The 18,074-nt window shown below is 43.4% G+C and overlaps 1 protein-coding gene across 3 annotated transcripts in view; it reads right to left on the bottom strand.

Moving 5' to 3' along the window:
* Positions 1-2,559: 2,559 nt before the first annotated feature.
* Positions 2,560-18,074, bottom strand: part of LOC117821375 (helicase ARIP4-like) — a 123,150-nt gene continuing 107,635 nt past the window's right edge. For all 3 annotated transcript variants that reach the window (XM_034695586.1, XM_034695587.1, XM_034695589.1), the window contains 18 exons: positions 14,766-14,983; positions 14,448-14,630; positions 14,206-14,339; positions 12,199-12,395; positions 11,878-12,081; positions 11,620-11,758; positions 11,310-11,487; positions 10,908-11,126; positions 10,573-10,691; positions 10,285-10,409; positions 9,584-9,683; positions 9,265-9,470; positions 8,628-8,803; positions 7,494-7,690; positions 7,191-7,390; positions 6,965-7,054; positions 6,717-6,812; positions 2,560-6,576 (listed from right to left, as the gene is read on the bottom strand). In XM_034695586.1, the coding sequence (XP_034551477.1) occupies positions 5,558-6,576; positions 6,717-6,812; positions 6,965-7,054; positions 7,191-7,390; positions 7,494-7,690; positions 8,628-8,803; positions 9,265-9,470; positions 9,584-9,683; positions 10,285-10,409; positions 10,573-10,691; positions 10,908-11,126; positions 11,310-11,487; positions 11,620-11,758; positions 11,878-12,081; positions 12,199-12,395; positions 14,206-14,339; positions 14,448-14,630; positions 14,766-14,983 (3,800 nt within the window). In that variant the 3' untranslated portion in view covers positions 2,560-5,557. The remainder of the gene's footprint in view (positions 6,577-6,716; positions 6,813-6,964; positions 7,055-7,190; positions 7,391-7,493; positions 7,691-8,627; positions 8,804-9,264; positions 9,471-9,583; positions 9,684-10,284; positions 10,410-10,572; positions 10,692-10,907; positions 11,127-11,309; positions 11,488-11,619; positions 11,759-11,877; positions 12,082-12,198; positions 12,396-14,205; positions 14,340-14,447; positions 14,631-14,765; positions 14,984-18,074) is intronic.

Raw genomic sequence — 18,074 nt, 5'->3', positions numbered from 1 at the left:
CTACATTTTTTATCGTTTTGAGCTAAATGTGGAGAATTGCTGCTGTTATTTTCAGTGTGTACAACTTTACAAACAGCGCCCCATACATTTAAGCAGTAAATAAAGTATTTTTTTTCATGCCTTCCCATTGAAATGAAACCCAAAAAGACACAAAAATCACACATATGCCTTCATTTTATTCTGAACAACCACAACCTACATCACATTTACACTAAAGGACAAACCACACACAAATTGATTTTAACAAAGATTAAGGACACAGACTGCAACAGCAACTTTCATTTAAAGTTTACAGAAACAGATCAAGATCACCGGCACCATTTGATATAAAAAATAAAAAAGTGACATCTATTGTGCTTCATGGTACATGCTGTGAAGACTCACATACAACAACTTTATTCATAACGCTTATTCATATACTTAGATTTAAGACTCATGCACTCTGAAAATGTATGTCCCAGTATTTATGCTGAGACCACCAGCCAGACACTTTTCTTCATCTGTCTGGTGAGAATAACTGAAATAATCTGTTTTCATAAACATTTGATTTAGAGGCACATTTAGTACTGGAAACACACTTCTATGATTATCACGTATGTGAATTCAGTTAATTACAGTCACTGCGGCTGGAGAATCAGGAATGACAGTTACAGACGCTACAGCTATACAAACAAATAAAAAATGTTTGTCAGGTTTTAAAATCTAATAAGCATGCAAAGAAGCTAGAGCAATGCTATAGTAAGTGCCCTGTCACTGCAGAGCCACCAGAAGCAAACCAAGCCTTCGTTTGAGGATCATTTAGCACATGATGTTCTCTGCTCTTTGTTAACCTTGGATGCTTTAACCTACACATTGGATATAGAAGTCCATGATCCATTAAGTTCATCCATTTGATCCTCTTTTGAAGGGTTGATTATACAATTTGACACAAGACCTAAAAAAAACAATTTTCAAATTGAAAGTGAAGAATTGTTGAGTTTTCACATCAACTTCAACAAAGACATTTTTCTTTGTGATTTTGAGGATCTCAAAATCTTAATACAAACTTTGCAAAGTAGACATCAACTTGTAGATTAAGGTCTCACCTAATGAAACATCCCATCAAGGGAGTAATCATTCCTTGAAGTAAGACATGACAAGTGGGACAGTCATCATCACCAACCCCAAGCTTCATCCTCAGTTTTACATTTCATTGGTCTGCTTTGTAAGTACAAGACCAGGATAATCAAATACACAGCTGAAAGCACCGACTGTACCAACATCTACGCTGATGCAAATAAATCAACAGAGGACGACGGCTCAATTTTTAGCTGGCCTAATTCTGCTGTAAATAATGAATTCTCAGAAATCAATGATTCCTTTTGTATTTTTTGGACCATATGACCTAGGTCTACAGCTCGTCCTCAAAAGGTGCCACATACTTCTCACTTTCTCTACATGAAGATCTTTCAAAAATTGATCTGAGCTGTAACGCTTTGGTTCATTTAGTGTCCAAATTCACTTATTTTCATGGGACAAAAATATGAAACATTAATAAAAACCACACACAGAGGTTTTATGTGGAACACCTGCAAGTGTTAGTAGTATCTGCACCTGGGATTTCAAAGACCACAGACAATAAAAGGTACTTTTTGGAGCAATCAAATGCTGACTTTGGTTTTCTACTTTTGTACTGAAGGAAGAGAAAACCAGGCCACCGTGTACTAAGATGGACTGTTAACTGTCCCCCAGACATCCAGTCACACTCTCTGTTCTGTCTCAGGGCTTTAGGTACATTTTCTTTTACTAAAGCCTGAGTGATCCTTCTGGAAGTCGGACTCTGAAGCCACACTGTTCACTACGCTTGAACTGACAGACAATAGGCATGCAAAGTTTTCTTACTTCAAGACAAACGTTCAAAACTGTAGATAACATTTTTAAAGTTGCATTAATATATGATTAAGAGAAAAACTGTGAAAAGGGTTCATTTTATGTCAAGTTGTTCTCAGTCTCGACCAAGCGGCAACCTACGGGCTCAAAATGTGAAGCCCATGTGGAAGTGCTATAAACTGCAGTTCATCAAACGTCCACTAGAGAGTGGCTGCAGAAACACCAGAACCCACATACACAAATACAAAGAAGATCTTTGCAGCAGAAATAAACATGTTTACAGCCTGGATCAAAAAACGGCTTCGGTCTACGTCGCTCATTTCTCTATCGGAACACACTGTGAGGGGGGGGGGGATTTTTTTCTAACGCGACGTTTCATAAGATATTAAGATTACGAGTTTTTGCCCAAATAAGGACATGACTGCCTTGATTGACAGGCAGGAACACATAGCTGTTGGCTAGGAGGCTCAAACCCCGCCTCTTTACCTCACACTAGCTTGGTTGAGTTCTGCATTTCCAATATGGCTCCCGCCGACGATCGGCTTCAAAACAGATACGTCTATTATTTATACAGTCTATGGTCTTCACTGTGTCTATATGTCTGTGTGTGTGTGTGTGTGTGCGTGTAATAGAGGGGGTAGTAGGCACTACATCTGCTACTAACTACTGTTGTAAATAAAGTAGGAAAGGTATTATTTAGAACATGTTTCTTTTTATTTACAAACTTCAAAAAACGAACAAAGAAAGGATCTAAAAGTAATCCAAGGTCATACATTTATCCATCCATGAACTACACAACAGGCTTAGAACAGAGCCAATCCTCAAAGACAGCAGCTTTAATCTTCTCCTCGGCTAAAATGGAACAGGAGACGGTCGCTTCATCTCGCCGACCTCATCGATTTTTCATAAATAAATATGTAAATTCAAGTAGAAAGCTGTGAAACATATGAGTGGGTCAGCGTGGCAGAGTCCGAGCTGACGAACAAACAGTTCAACGCTGAGGAACTCGCTTGCTGTCATGGGGATGACACAGATAGACATTTTCTGATGATATGGTAATAAATGAAGAAAAATAAAAAAAAGGAAATAGAAGCACTTAAATCATGAATCATGGTCTTAACTAAAGTATGATTGGACTGCTTCAGTTTCTGACCCAATGCTTGTGAATTAGCATTATTTACATGCAAAGAATGGCTCATGTCGTCTGGAAGATTATTCTGTGAAGAACGTCAGGATGGTGGAGGAGTTTTTAACCCCAGCTCTGAATCACAGTCAGATCATTGTGTTATGATATTTACTGTGATTTAATTATTGGGTCTCAGATGCTCTTCTTCTGGGTTTGTTAAAATCAGGTGCCAATCAGAGCTGTGGTAACTGGGGTTCAAATATTTACCTCTTAAATAAGCTTTTTTTTGTTGTTGTTTGCACAGTAACTATTTACTTGGTCCACATGCAACTTCTGCACAAGTTCACGTGCCCGGGTCAGACCGGCAGATCAAAACGAAGTATCAAACAGAAAATGTTACGATCCGAAGTAACAACGACAGTAATATGACCATAAAAAAAAACGTACAAACAAGATCAAGAAAAGCAACAAAAGGAAACAAAAAAAAAGAGAACATTGTACAAAAATAAAAATACAAATGAATAAATATGCACCGTCATAAATAAATTAATTTGGTAAATTCAAACATTGTAAAAAGAGAACAAAAAATGAAACATAAGTAAACTAACAAACAAATGGAAGTGAAAGAACAGGAAATGCTCAGTCTTCTCTCTTTGAAGAGCTGGGACTTTTTAAAGCTCTCTGAAGCCGTTTAGGAGGAGAAGATGTTCTACTGGAGGACCAGAGTGAGCAGAATGAGCAGAGTGATCCGATGGGTGTGATTGGACAGCAGAGCTATGGTTTGTGATCTAAAGGGAACTTGGTCACATGATGAAGCGTCCCCATCTTCTATCCGGTGGACAGACAGATACAGATTGGTGTCTCTTATAGACAGTGCAGTACAGTGTACAGTGTTACCTGTAAGGTCGTCACAGAGGGATGGATATGTTCTCGTTGACTGTTCAGAGTGTTTGTGTCTGTGGTGGATTTAAATCCTCGTCTACATCATCATCAACATTATTTGGTCTCTTGAGACACAATCCTCTACGATGGAGGTTTTGATGTGCTTCTGCGTTTCTTGTTTTTTGGCAAAGCTACACCGTCTCTCCAAAATAAAAGCCAGTTTGGTTTCACAATGACCTCTGTTTACAAAACCACATGTGAAAGAAGAATAGTACAGACGTAGAGGTGGAATCAGTCGTTTCAGAACAAGTTTCCAAACTGGATAAAGCAATCATTTCTTTTTTTATAAGTGATTCCATTTGTAACCCTAAAGAACACGACACACAGATACGACCACAGTAACGACACAAGCGTAACCACCACGAGGAGTTGCGAGCTTCATTCTTCTGGGGGGGTTTTACAAACACGTATATAGGCTTGAGTGAGTGTTTTGCATCGTTTTTCGCGAGGCTACAGTAAGACTGTGGGTGAGATTCAGAGAGCCGCTGTGGTGAGCGCCTGTCTCTCTTTACCTTTCCTCTCTCACAGTTCACATTCAGAAAGATGGAGGCAAAAAGGCATTTTCTGTTGGTTGTTTTCTCCGCTACGAGGAGGAAACCTCCACCACAGTTTTTTTTTTCTCATTTTCACCTGGCTGTCTTTTAGGCAATGATTTTTCTTTAAAAAGTAAAAGAGAATACATAAATATAAAAGACACGCACACACACACACACAGATACAGAAAATCAGATCTTCCCACATCTGATGCCTTAACAGAAGGAGTCATTTGAAAAGGCCTGGTTTGAAGGCATTTGATTAAGCGTACATTCTGTTATGAGAGTTTTAAGGTTTCAGTAATCGTCTTGAACCCCGTCCTCCACCGCGACCTCCTCTTCAATAATTCCAGATGATCCTGTTCTTTGATTTTCTTCACACCTCTGCTGTGGCAGTGAATTATTGAGCTAACAGAAATGCTCTCCTCATATCTTTCCTCTTCCCAGGATCTGTTTTACAATTTCTTTTACCATTTAAAGAAGAATTCAGTAGCAATATTCCACAAGTGACAAACAATACCATTTCAGTTACTGATATTTAACAAATGTTACTACCAGCTATCTTAATCATGAAACCTTTTTTAAGCAGTCCTCCCCTAAGGTCGTCTCTTTAATTAGCAGAAAATAAAGCGTCTCAACATCTAGCAAAGCTGCAGAACTAGAATCTCTAAAGTCAACAGTACAACTAGTGGCCGTTTGTGGTCACTGCAGGCCCACTCTCAGCAGTACCAAGTCCAGTGATTAGGATTTCAATGCTAGTATTGGACAAAAACGTGGAAGCCCAAAGTCCTCAGATTTGTCTTCTTCTCTCTGGAGTTTTCTGTCTCAGGATTCATCTTCTCATAATCAGCATAACGGCTTCGCTCTTTTATAAATCTCCTCTCAGGCTGTTTCTCCAAGGCAGAGGGAAACACGTTAGCATGGGCTCAGTTGTCGTCACTTCAGATCTCTTTCATTCTTAGTCCTTCCCCTCACCTTCTCAGCCACAGGCCCTCTGGAGCCTGCATCCTGGCAAGTAGGACGTCGTCCTATCAAGATGATTATTACATCAAATCAAGCTTGCTCAAACAATCGCAGACATCATCGGTCACTGTCCGCTGACGTCGATGACATCATCGTCGTCATCGGAGCTGCTGGGGCTGCTGATGTTCCTGCCGTTCATCAGCACAGGGCCCCGAGTGCACTCCGACTGTGCTGTGGGGGAGAAGGAGGACGGGGATGAAGAGGAGGAGCAGGAAGCGGTCGTCGGAGGAAACTGGGAGAGGAAGCTGGCCCCCGCTGGACCAGGAGTGGCAGCTGGACCCGGCAGCCCGCCTGGGAGCATGGACCCTGTGTAGAGACTCGCCAGAGACTGATTGTAAGAGAGAGGGAATCCTGGGGGGAGCATCCCGGCCATGCCCGCCATGCTGGGACTCAGCATGAACGGCGGCAGCGCTCCTGGAACTGAAGTGGCAGCTTTGATTGAAGCGGAGGATGACAGTGATGAGGAAGAGGCGGCGGCAGTAGTCGAGCTTGTAGTTGGGGAGGAAGAGTAGGAAGAGGAAGTGGGGACTGCACCGGCTGCGCCAAAGCCAAACAGATCCGGGTACATGCTGCTGGGGTCACTCAACTGACTGCTGGGGGGCTGGAAGTAAGGCGAGCCTGCCCCCATGAAGAGTGGATGCCCCAGAGAGCCGCCCAGCATGGCAGGGTTGAGGCCCAGAGGGGGAAGGCCGTACCCCCCGGTGAAGGGGAAGACCTGTGGAGGAGCTGAGGAGTGTTTGCCTGTCGGGTGCTGCTTGCTGGGACGCTCCTCCAGGGACGGGGTGGAGGCTTTGCGCTTGGTGCTTGTTCTCAGGTCTTGGGCTGCCATGGCGTCCATTTTTGGTTGGATGACATTGCCGCCGCTGCAGTTAGTCTGAGCCAGTTTGGTGGAAGTGAGGCTCTTCTCTGCTGCCCCCTCTGCTTTTGCTCCGGCTGTGTAGCGCTGCAGCTCGCTGATGATCTCCGGACTGTCGGGGGATATAGAGCGGGGCAGAGTCGGGGAGCTGCCCTGCTGCTTCCTGTCAGGTGACAGGCAGCCGTTACTTCCGTTGGTCGACATTTCCTCTGGTTGGGCCATGGAGTCTAAAAGAGAAGACAGAAGGTGTGAAGTGTTGACTTTTGGAAAAGTATAAAGATCTTTACATTACTAAGGAGATGTCTGCTTGTGTGAACACTCTGAGCTGTGTTTGATAGAGCAGAGTCACAGCTTTAAATGATCTTACCTTTGAGTGCAGCAGAGGTACCATCCTCTACAATCTTGGCCTTGTTAGCAGCTCTGATCGCAAAGATTCGACCATCGGATGTCCTGATGTAAGTCCCTGTAACAGCAAAAACACAGTCAGAACGCTTATCTACTGACTGCAGTCACCATGAGATGACAAATATGTTGACTGATCAATAGTTAGATCTCCACACATGTTCAGTTTAATCTCATATCAGTCAGGAGGAAGCAGCAGAACCTCTACTCTACCTTTTGTGCCTCTGATGATGTGGATACTCTCTCCAGCAGGGATCCTGGCCTGCACATCTGTAGAGCTGTTTGTGCCTGGAATCACTATGTCTGAAAAAAAGAGGACATGTGTGTTCAGATTAGTGATGCCTTTTAGGGCTTTTATGATCTGAATCAAGGAGGAATACAAGACAGTGTGTTGATGAGGAGCTGAAGAAGTGAGTAGGTACAGGTGCAGTTTGCCTACCGGTGGTGGTGACGATCTTCTGCACAAACACTCCAGCTTTCTGCAGGCAGCTGAGCGGGAAACCCCCGAGGTTGGATCCCGGTGAGTCATCCTCTGGTGCAGAGCCTGTAGTCGCCTGTCGGGGCATCATGGGAACTGGAGTTGACTGGACTGGCCTTAAACTGGCCCCTGGCTTCTCTTCAGTACGAGCAGGTGGACGCCTGAGAGGAGAGTTCATGTTATTTATAGCTAACAACATAACCAGGGTTAGATGTGAGATAGCTGACTAGATCAGTGTGATTAAAGATCAGTTAAGTGACTGACCAGTTCCTCTGACTGAAGGCGGGGATGTTGGTGAGGCTCTGGTCACTTGCAGGATAGTAGTGAGCGTAGGACGGACGAGTGTACGGCACAGAAGCCCTCTTCTCCAGCTCGTACCCTTTCTTTGCTGCTTTCTTCTCAGACTTGCTCAGCTTCAGCTCCTTGCGGTCCATCAGCAGGGACTCGTGAGGGAATGGTTGCTGACAGGAAGGAAAGGTTAATTCAATTATAAAATCTGAAAACACAGGAATGTGCCAAATTTGAGCTTATGCACCCTCAAAAAGCAGCTTCAAACTGTGCTCAGGTTTAGGTTGGAAATCATCCACTGAGAATCCTGCAGGTTTAATAATGAGGTGACTCAACACTTCTCAAACTGCATGAGCTCTCCAAAAGACTGAATACACATAAAGCAGGGAGTAATTCCAACTGCTCGTCATCATTTTCACCTCAAATTAATTCTACATGTTGATTTAGAGAGGTAACTACTACAGTGCCTTACTGTTTCATTCAAAGCTTAAAGCCTGCAAGTTAGAGGAGAGCCGTCCATCACTCACAGGGCAGAACTCAAACGAGACGACTCCAGATTATTGAAAGGCGTTTTTCAACTGGAGGAACTATACCCCTGAACTATGTGCGTTTCAACTGGAGGAACCAGGGTCTAAATTTAGTTCAGGGTTAGTTAATCTCCTCCCTAAGAAGCCCCTGCAAGAGGAGTAGTTATTTTCAAAGTTCCCTAGGCAGGGCCCTGATTCAGTGAATCCATCTGTGATGAAATATAGCACCATCTAAAACAGCACCAGCTGAGTCTCTTCATGCTAACAGGCTAACTGTTGTGTTGCTCATAATGATACCTGCCTGTCCGTCTGCTTCTATGGTGTCATCTGTGATGAATGGCATTCCTCTTTGTTTTACTGCCCTCTACTGGTCTGGTGGTGTAGTGCTTTTACTTTTTTTCTCCATACGTCACTGGCCTGATTTGTTTTAGTTCTGGGTAAAGTAGTTCTGGGGGCTAAAAGACCCTGGAACTCTTGGTCCAAATGCACCTTAACCCTCAAAAGATCTAGCTTTACAGGCTGGTAGAAGGTACAGCTTTATGTCCTCTAGGGGGTGACACTGATAAAGTTTCTCTTTATCTACCTTTGTTATCAGATGAGGAAAGTTGTGCAGCGCCTTCCTCAGGACGCTCTCGATGCTATCTCGGGACTTCAGCTGGACCTGGGAGGGGGCGGGCTCCTCCTCTACAAAGTGAAGAAGAGACTCCACTTCCCTCCTGGTGAAAGTCAGCACGGGGTTTAAGTCATCCACCACCCGGTCTGGAGGGAGAGAGGGAGGGAGAGAAAAGGGATAGGATGATATATATAAATAAAAATCTCATTTCCTAAAGCTGTTTAAAGTGTAAGCGCTCCATGTGTCTGCCTCCTCAGACTTAGATTACAAAACACACTAGAGACAGTAAAGTCTGCCACACAAGAGCTCTCTGCAGAAGAACTCTGGTTTCAACACCTTGGTGTGAGATTACTTTTGGGGGTCGGTCTGCTGGGTGCTCACACAGAAGAGTCCAGACTGATCAGACTGAACACTTTTATTTATTGTTCTTTTCCTTTAATTCTGTTTTGACTCAGAACAACAAATGTCCCAAAAGAGGAGCCAATCTTGGATGCAGAAAATAACCAATGCAATGATGGGATGATATATATTAATACTTCCAGAAGCCCCAGAGACAAAGAGGAAACGTTCTGTCCTGAAGCTCATCAGTGCATTTTTTAAAACTCACCTGACATGCCCTGCTTGGAAATCTGGCGGTCATAGATTTTCTTCTCCAGCGTGAAGTCGCACACCAGCCGGTAGATGTGACAGGGCTTCCTCTGACCGTAGCGGTAGACGCGGCACACGGCCTGGGCATCGTGGCACGGGTTCCAGGAGGCGTCGAACACCACCACACGGTTTGCACCGATCAGGTTTACACCAAGACAGCCCGCCCTGAGGTCCAGAGAAATCAGGGTCATTTTGTTGTCATCAAATGAAGTCCTGACCTTATTACTTCACATCTGTTTCACTCCTTTCACATTGTTGTTGTTGTTGTTGTGTGTTACCTTGTGGACAGCAGGAAAACCCAGGCGGAGGTGTTGGCTGGGTCGTTGAACTGGTTTATGAGCCTCTCTCTCTCTGAAGCTGTCGTGCTTCCATCCAGTCCTAAAAAACAGAGCCATTGAAGGGTTAAATCAGGAGTGATATAACACTATCACTGTGAACGTCTTCTTTATGTCATTGTTTTTTCATTCCAATTCATTTGTTTGTTCTTTATTTATATATATATATATATATGTATATTTAATTAGATATCTAATTAAAGTTATGGATCTAAATTATATGAGAAATCTTTGTAAATACACCTGAAAACCCCCAAACATAGAATTAATAAATGCTGTTGATTATTTTTGAATGCTTCATCTGTTCTCAAAAACCACCAGCAGGTGGCAGCACTCATTGTAGGCCAATGGGAGGAGAAGAATAACTGTGGTTTAAACCCCTCAAGAGAAACTGACATATCACAATAACATATCTTGTTATTTATTTATTGTGAACACAAAGAAGTTTTTCTCTGATTCAGTTTTTTTAACTACTCTTCTGAAAATAACTTTCAGAATTGAATCCTCCAGCTTGAATCCTCTTCTTTAAAGTCTACTTGTCATGTCGCCTGTAGGCCTGAGAGCAGGTTTCTAGATGTTTTGGATATTCAACAGATTTTCTTGAAGGTAAAAATTGTTGAATCATATTTTCAATAATCACTTACTGTAGTAGTTAAGGTTGCGGACCCAGTTCTGGTTGGGTCTGTCCCTGCTGGACATGTTGGGTGATGGAGGCACCGGTCTTTTAGCCAAAAACTCCTCGATCACTGTCAGTGTGGACAAACTCTGACTACAGGAGGAAGACAAATTAAACATTTGATCACATGTCAGAAAGCTGAAGCAGTGTGAATACAACGCAAAGTTACTGTTAAGAGTTAGATTTCTCCACTTTGCTTTATCATGAGTCTGGAAACCAAAGAAGAAGAAAACGGATGACATGATGTGTGATCTACCTGAAGACGAGGATCTTATCTCCGTTCCTGACGCTCTCCTCGATCAGGTGGAACAGAAGCACCATCTTTGCAGAGTTCTCCAGGAGGCCGGGCTCGTAGTCATACATGATCTCCTTTGCCTAAAAATGTGAGAAGAGAGACTTTGATTCATCTTTTTACTTCACCTTTACATCCACAAAACATATGAGGAGCGAGGTTCACCTTCTAGAAGAGAAGTAACAACAACACAAGCCGACTTTGGGTTGAATAGATCGTGTTTCTCTTTAAAAGAGTTCCTGCTTAATGTCACAGGAAGCAAAACCGAACCAATCAGTTTTAAAGTGTGCACCACTCACCCATTCATAAGTGATGACCTGGTTGGCTTTCTCCTGCAGCTGGTTGAGACTCAGTCCTCCGATGGGGTTGGGGTTCTCTATGGGCTTGGACTTTTGATTGGGTGCTGTTGGACACCGGGCAGAACCTGTGGAAGCGATGTCATCGAGGTCCAAGTCCTGGTCACTCGCCAGGTTTTCCTTCTGTATGGCCTCATACAGCACGTCTGGATGGTTCCAGATCTGAAGAGTGACAACAAAAAATCTCATAAGTAAGACGTACATCACTTTGAAAGTACAATCAATATAGATTATAACTTGAACCCAGTGTTCAGATTAAAAGGATTAGAGGTAAACACTTCTATCCCTCCTCCTCCTCCTCCTCCTCCTCCTCCTCCTCCTCCTCCTCCTCCTCCTCCTCCTCACCTTGCAGCAGACGCAGAAAGCCTTCAGCGGGTTCAGACTGAGCCAGCCCGTGTTTCCTGCCTCCCTGAAGCGGTTCATGAACTCAGTGTAGAGCGCCCTCTGCAGGGGGGACAGACGCACCAGGATCACATGCTCCTCTTTGGAGGGCAGCTGGTCCCTCAGGACGTCGTGACCTCGTCTGGAAGAAACATGGAATGTAATCAGTATTCATTGAAGTATTAAAGTATCAGGTCCCCGGAGCAGAGGGTCAGTTGAGTTTAATGAAGGTCAAGTTTTGTTTGGGTGGGGTTAACAAAGGCGGCGGCCTCACCTCTGAACGAAACCCTCCAGCAGGCTGTGCAGGACGTGGCTCCTGTACCTCATCAGCTGGACGTCCTGAGGCGTGCTGTCCACACACTGCCCGTTCAGAATGGGACGCTCGAACATGTTACTGAACTCCTGCCGTGTACCTGAAGCACATGAGGGATGTTTCATTAGAGCTAGAACAGGAAACAAAGACAACAAGCTCGCTGACTAACTGGAAAGACTCCCCTGACATCATCGTAACAATAATCATCTATTGTCATACCTAGGAAGTCGGGTCGCACAAAGTCCACCATGCACCAGTACTCGATTAGGTTGTTCTGGAGCGGATATCCGGTCAGGACCACCCTGCGTCGGGTCCGGATGTTCTTCAGGGCCTGCGATGTGCTGGCGTGGCAGTTCTTGATGCGATGGCCTTCATCACAGATCACCACGTCAGGGCCGGGCCGGGCCAAGGCTCTCTCGATACCTGGTGGAAGGGACAGGTAGAGAATGTAAACTGGAGGTGTTTTGAAAGATGATGTTTAGCTTCTTCCCTCCTCTGCTCATCGCTCACTTTTCCACCTTGACACTTCAGCAGACCCACCTTTGAGTAACTCCTGCTGCCGGTCCTCTTCATCCAGGTCGATGACCACAGGTCCGGCTGCTTTCTTGCTCTTTCTCTTCCTTCCAGCTACGAAGCTCTTCTTCATGGACAGCAGACGGTACATCTCGTAGCCCATCAGCAGAACTCCTCCGTCCCTCGCCCAGTCCTCCACCACCTTGGCTCTGGTCGTTGTGTTCCTGGAAAACATCGGACACAGTGAGTGACTGAATTTACATTTGCTTTACTTTCAATCTGTGAAATCACATGATCTGTTTATGGTGATGTTTTATATATGCATGCATCAGCTCAATGCATTCACTCTCTGGACACCGTTCATCATGGAGCTCTGAGGTTCATTACAAGTCTTAAATCTCTAACTCATCACTGCTCCCCGTATGCTCGAGTTGGCTGGTCTGCATTGTCTACCCGTAGACTACATCCCAGCATGTCCTTGTTTATAAGGCGATTGTTAACTTGCTCCCCTCGTATTTATGTGATTCTATCCATTTTTCAGTCCTCAGAGAGCGTCTTGAAATGGGTAAAAAGAGTTTTAGATCCTCTGCTCCTGCAGCCTGGAACCTGCTGCAGGAGAGCCTGGTTTTAGTGAGCTTGTCTCTTTAAATGTTTTTAAAAGCAGACTGAAGGCTCTTAAGGAAGATGCTTCAGCTTGTAGAAGCTTTGACTGATGGCATTTATTCTGAAATCCATGATGTGTTGTCATCTTTTAGAATCCTGTGTTGTTTGTCTGTAACTCTGATGGAACGTGCTGCTGCTGATCTTGGCCAGGACACAGTTGTAAAAGAGATTCTTAGTCTCAATGTGGTTTTCCTGGTTAAATACATTCAAATAAAAATAAACCAATAATAAATAACATTTAAATTAAATGTGTGGTGTAAAAAAATCCACATTGTGCACAAAGGAATGCAGCAACTTGTACAAAAGGCATTCAAGGTCGACACACTGAAACACTCATCCTCCCTCCTCCTTCAATTTATAAGTTTTATAAAATATAAAAGGCCTTGATGGAGCTATTTGCTCTCAGTGATGGGATAAAATTTTATTCATAACACCTTCATTTAAAGTGTGGTGGGATATACTTGACAAGAAGGTGGGGAATATGTAATAACAGCTCTGTAGAGAACATTACTATTAATGGTGTTTAAATCAAACCCTGTAATCCTCATATTTCTGCTACTTATTCAATCAATCACTAACAACTATAGAAGACTGGAGCTTTACAATAATGAGTGTACATTTTTCTAATTTCTAAGAATGACACTAACATCATGTATATAACTGATGGAGGGCGTAATGAGGTTAGTGTGTCAGTCTGAGACACTGTTGTTCCATGAAATTGCACACTCATCATGCAGCATTCCTTCCACCCTGATCCCACACACACATGCAGACACACACACACACACGCACACGCACACACACGCAAGAGTCCAAGATTCTTTCAAGCAGAAGCAGCTGTTGAGCAAGAGGATGATGGAGACATGGAAGAAGGAGTGGACTACCAGATAGGGATCAAGTGCAGAAGCACATCAGAAGGTCAGCGACATAATGTTATGAGATGGATGGAAGGAAACTTTATAACTACTACTATCATCTCTCTCTCTCTCTTCATCTCCCTCTATCCCTCTCTCCAACACGGTCTCAGCAGATGTGTGTCTAACATGAGTCTGGTCCTGCTGGAGGTTTCTGCCTGTTAAAGGAAGTTTGTCCTTGCCACTGTAACTTGCTAAATGCTGCAAAGTGCTCTGCTCATGGTGGATTAAGATGAGATCAGACTGAGTCCTGTCTGTAAGATGGGACTGGATCTGATCCTGTCTTGATGTTGGGTCTTTGTTAATAATAGAACATAGAGTACGGTCTAGGCTTGCTCTGTTTGGAAAGAGTCTGAGGAGAACATTTGATACTGAACACTTTCTCTTCTGTTGGTCAATCTAAGAGTCCCACACATGCTAAAAAGCAGGTGGTTCGGCTTCTGCTCCTGGTACTCACTTGTGTTCGTCGTTGAGGATGTGGACCTTAAAGGCCCGGGGCGTCACCAGTTTGGGGTCAGCATCTGGAGGTAACGCCTCTGAGGGAGGGATCCATGTGTTGAACTCTGACAGCCAGTTCTGCAAAGTGTTCACCTGAGAGGACATAAACAGTGAGACGGTGAATCCTCAGTCTCAGAGGTGATTGTGTTCATGCTGGAAATGAAAGGAATCAGCTGATTAACGGAGTGTTTGGTTGCTTACAGGTACGATGGCGAGCACGGTGTGGGCCTTGGTGTGTTTGAAAAGGATGTCGATGAAGGAGATGACCTGCAGCGTTTTCCCCAAGCCCATGCTGTGAGCGAGGATGCAGCCGAACCCGCTGCTGCCACTGAAGCGCTCCACCGACTCCACCAGGTTGTCGTACAGGAAGCGGATTCCACCGATCTGAAGGGAGGGAAAGACAGACACGGAGAATAAGAAGTGATTAAAGGAGTGTTGGAAAGGTGGTGGACAAAATACAGATAGATGGAGTGGGAAGCAGAGATGAGATTCTGCTGTAACTGAAGGTCACATGATTACCTGGTGAGGCTTGACGGATCGTGCCAGCTGAGACGACAGGAAAATGTCCTCCTCCGTAGACGGGTGGTTCAGGTTGACCAGCACCCTGCCCTCGCTGTCCGGCTGGTTTAAGGTGTCGTTGGTGTGCGCACCGCTTGGCTCGCTCTCCTCCTCGTTGGTGGACTCGCTGCTGATGTGGACGACAGCTTCGTCTTCGCCTGAGCTCAGATCGATCACATCTGCACGGAGGGAAAGACGAGTGAGGTGAGGGCCGAAGGGGGAAAATTTGGTTTCCAGAAAGTGCAGAAGCACATCAGAAGGTCAGCAACGTCATTTCATGAGACGGACAAGTAGGAATGTTTAAAACTACTACTGTCCATCTCTCTCTTCATCTCCCTCTATGCCTCTCTCCAACACGGTCTCAGCAGATGTCTGTCTAACATGAGTCTGGTCCTGCTGGAGGTTTCTGCCTGTTAAAGGAAGTTTGTCCTTGCCACTGTAACTTGCTAAATGCTGCAAAGTGCTCTGCTCATGGTGGATTAAGATGAGATCAGACTGAGTCCTGTCTCACAAACTAAGTGTATTTTATCCAAACTTACTTTGAATTGAATTTTACTCTTGTTATTGAACACTGAAATACCTGAGCACCTTAACAAGACGAGGTCCTTTCCAGATAGAGAAACATCTTTTGCTTTTAAGTAGTTTATCACACAAAATCAGAAGAAATCCACAAGTGATACCTACAAAAGAGGATTAGGGCCACTCAAAAAAAAAAAAAATTATTATCATTTATTAATATTCTGAGAAAAAAGTCAGAATTCTGAGAAAAAGTCAGACTTTAATCTCAGAATTCTGACTCTTTTCTCATAATAATAATAAAAAAAATATATTGGACCTTAAGTTTTTTTTTTTCCGTGGCCCTCTTTTCCATAGATACCAGACAAGTTCTCAAAACCTCCTATACAGGTTTCACAGACTTCAGGAGATGAACTATATACATTTAAATATATTTCTTTAAAAGTTAGCCGGATGGAAAAGTGCAAACATCAATATTTATTTCAGGGATAGTTTTAACTTCAGTTTGTTAAATTAAAATGTATTGCAGCAGCTTTTTAAAGTTAAAGTAATTTTAAATGAACTTAAAGTCCTGAGAAAAGTATTTTGAATTCATTTGGACATGTAACCAAGCGATCTGCATGACGTAGCAGAGCTCGGCATAGAGCGTGGTTGTACAGGTGGCCCTGACCCTTGCCTGAATAGCCTGTCATTAGGTTATGTTTTATTCATATTTTTTACCATTCATTATTATTATTATTATTATTATTATTATTATTATTATTATTATTATTATCATTATTATATATGTATTTATGTAATTTATTTAGAAATGTTTATTTAATTTTTTCTTTACTTGTATTATTCTTTTTCATTATATAGATGGTAAGTAATGTGGAAACTGTGTGTCAGGCTGTGACAAATCTAAATAAACAGTAAAAAAAAAAAAGTCCTGAGAAAAGTAAGACATGAACCACAAATAAGGTAAAAGTATATATTATCAAATGTAAAACCAAAAAACACCATTAATGTGCGACTTCAGGAGGGGTGGTTGAATTGAATTAAAAGCCTTTCAGACTCTCTCAGACTCATAAGAGTTTTCAGAAGTTAGTTCAGCACCTTTAAAAGAAGACCCTTAACTTTCTGAAACCATCAAACTGAGCAGAAAGTAAAAATGAAGAAAGAATTTAGAGAGGAAGAGCTGGAGCTCCTCCCATGAAACAATTACTTCTGGAGCTTTATTGGCCTTTATACATCTGACTCAAGAGAAGCGACCCCATCTTTTGTGTTGTTACATCAAACATGAACGTCATCCTGTATGTGTATGTGTGTGTGTGTGTGTGTGTGTGTGTGTGTGTGTGTGGAAAGACTGAAATCCATATCTGATAAAATGGACTTCAATGTCAATGGTATCAAGTGGTGAAAGTTACACAAGCTGGCAATCTACGAGGGCATGACGGGAGGAGGAGAGGTGTGTGAGTGTGTGTCAGTGTGTTAGTGTGTGTGCGCAGAGAGGGAGGGAGAGAGAGAGAGAGAGAGAGAAAGAGCGAGAGAGCTTATATAACTGCAGTGAATGGCTGGTTATACAAGTAGGATTAGAGTGGAGGGGGAGACTGGTTATGCAACCCCAACTAGAAATGTCACTGTGCCACTGGGAGTGAGTTTGTGTGTTTGCATTCGTTACATGTGTGTTTGTGTGTGTGTGTGTTTATATATGTGTGTGTTCTGGCTCATAACCAGGATTAGCCAGCTTTATTGGTCCACAGGCCGGCTCTGATCTACCCCACACATACACTCGCCCTCTTTCATGTCTCTCCCTCTCTCCGCCCTTCAATGGTTTTTTGTCTTCACAAGCTTCCAGATCTACATACTATCAGTCTTAGTTCATTTGGCCCCTGTGATGTCTCTCTCTCTCTCTCTCTCTCTCTCTCTCTCTCAGACAAATGTCTGCCCGTGTGTTTGTGTTGCAGGTGTGTTTATCCTGTTTGAAGGGCTGCGTGAAAGTGTGTCTGTGCGCCTGGGCAATGAGGGAACAGTACACCATGTACCCTGTGGAGGTTTTAAATATTCTGATGCACACGGCGGCTAATCTACGAAAACTCCCTGCAGTTTAAGCACACACACACACACACACACACACACACACACACACACACACACACACACACACACACACACACACACACACACACACACACACACACACCCTCTTAACGGGAACTGAGAACACTTTTGACCTCGCTTGTTTAAATTTCAGTAACTGTGTTTAAAAGTTTGGAGGGTTGTGTCGTCTGTACCTCTTTGAGATAAATCAGTGAACTTTTAGTGATCACCAAGTTTAGTTAACATGACCTGCTTCTGTAATAGAACGTCTATTTTAAAATTTTTACTTTAACCCTAAACAACTCAAAAAACATCACCCCTCACAAATCATCCTCAGATCAAAAAGCGGTCTGCATATCTTCTCCGTCTCGGCTTTTCCAGTTAAAACCTCTAATTCGGCCGTTACTCAATCCTCTCTAATTTTTCCTGGAGATACAAACTGATCCGGCCTTTCATGTGACACATTTCCAGACCTTTGGGGTCAGACAGCAATTTGAAACAGAGTTAGTGATTTAATAAATTTACGGCTGTCACAAGGCTTTCTAAAGCTGCATGCTCCCAGAGACAATAGCCAGTAGATACAGATTTGTATCTTGACTTTGCAGTGGTGTACTGGGTTTGAAGCTTGTGGTTGAACTGGGCAGCTTGAAGGTTTCAATGTAAAGATCATCT

The sequence above is a fragment of the Notolabrus celidotus genome, chromosome 11, assembly GCF_009762535.1.
Source record: "Notolabrus celidotus isolate fNotCel1 chromosome 11, fNotCel1.pri, whole genome shotgun sequence".
In the NCBI taxonomy this organism is placed as follows: Eukaryota; Metazoa; Chordata; class Actinopteri; order Labriformes; family Labridae; genus Notolabrus; species Notolabrus celidotus.
Note: the sequence above shows the minus strand (reverse complement) of the source record. Positions and strands in the feature narration are given on the sequence as shown.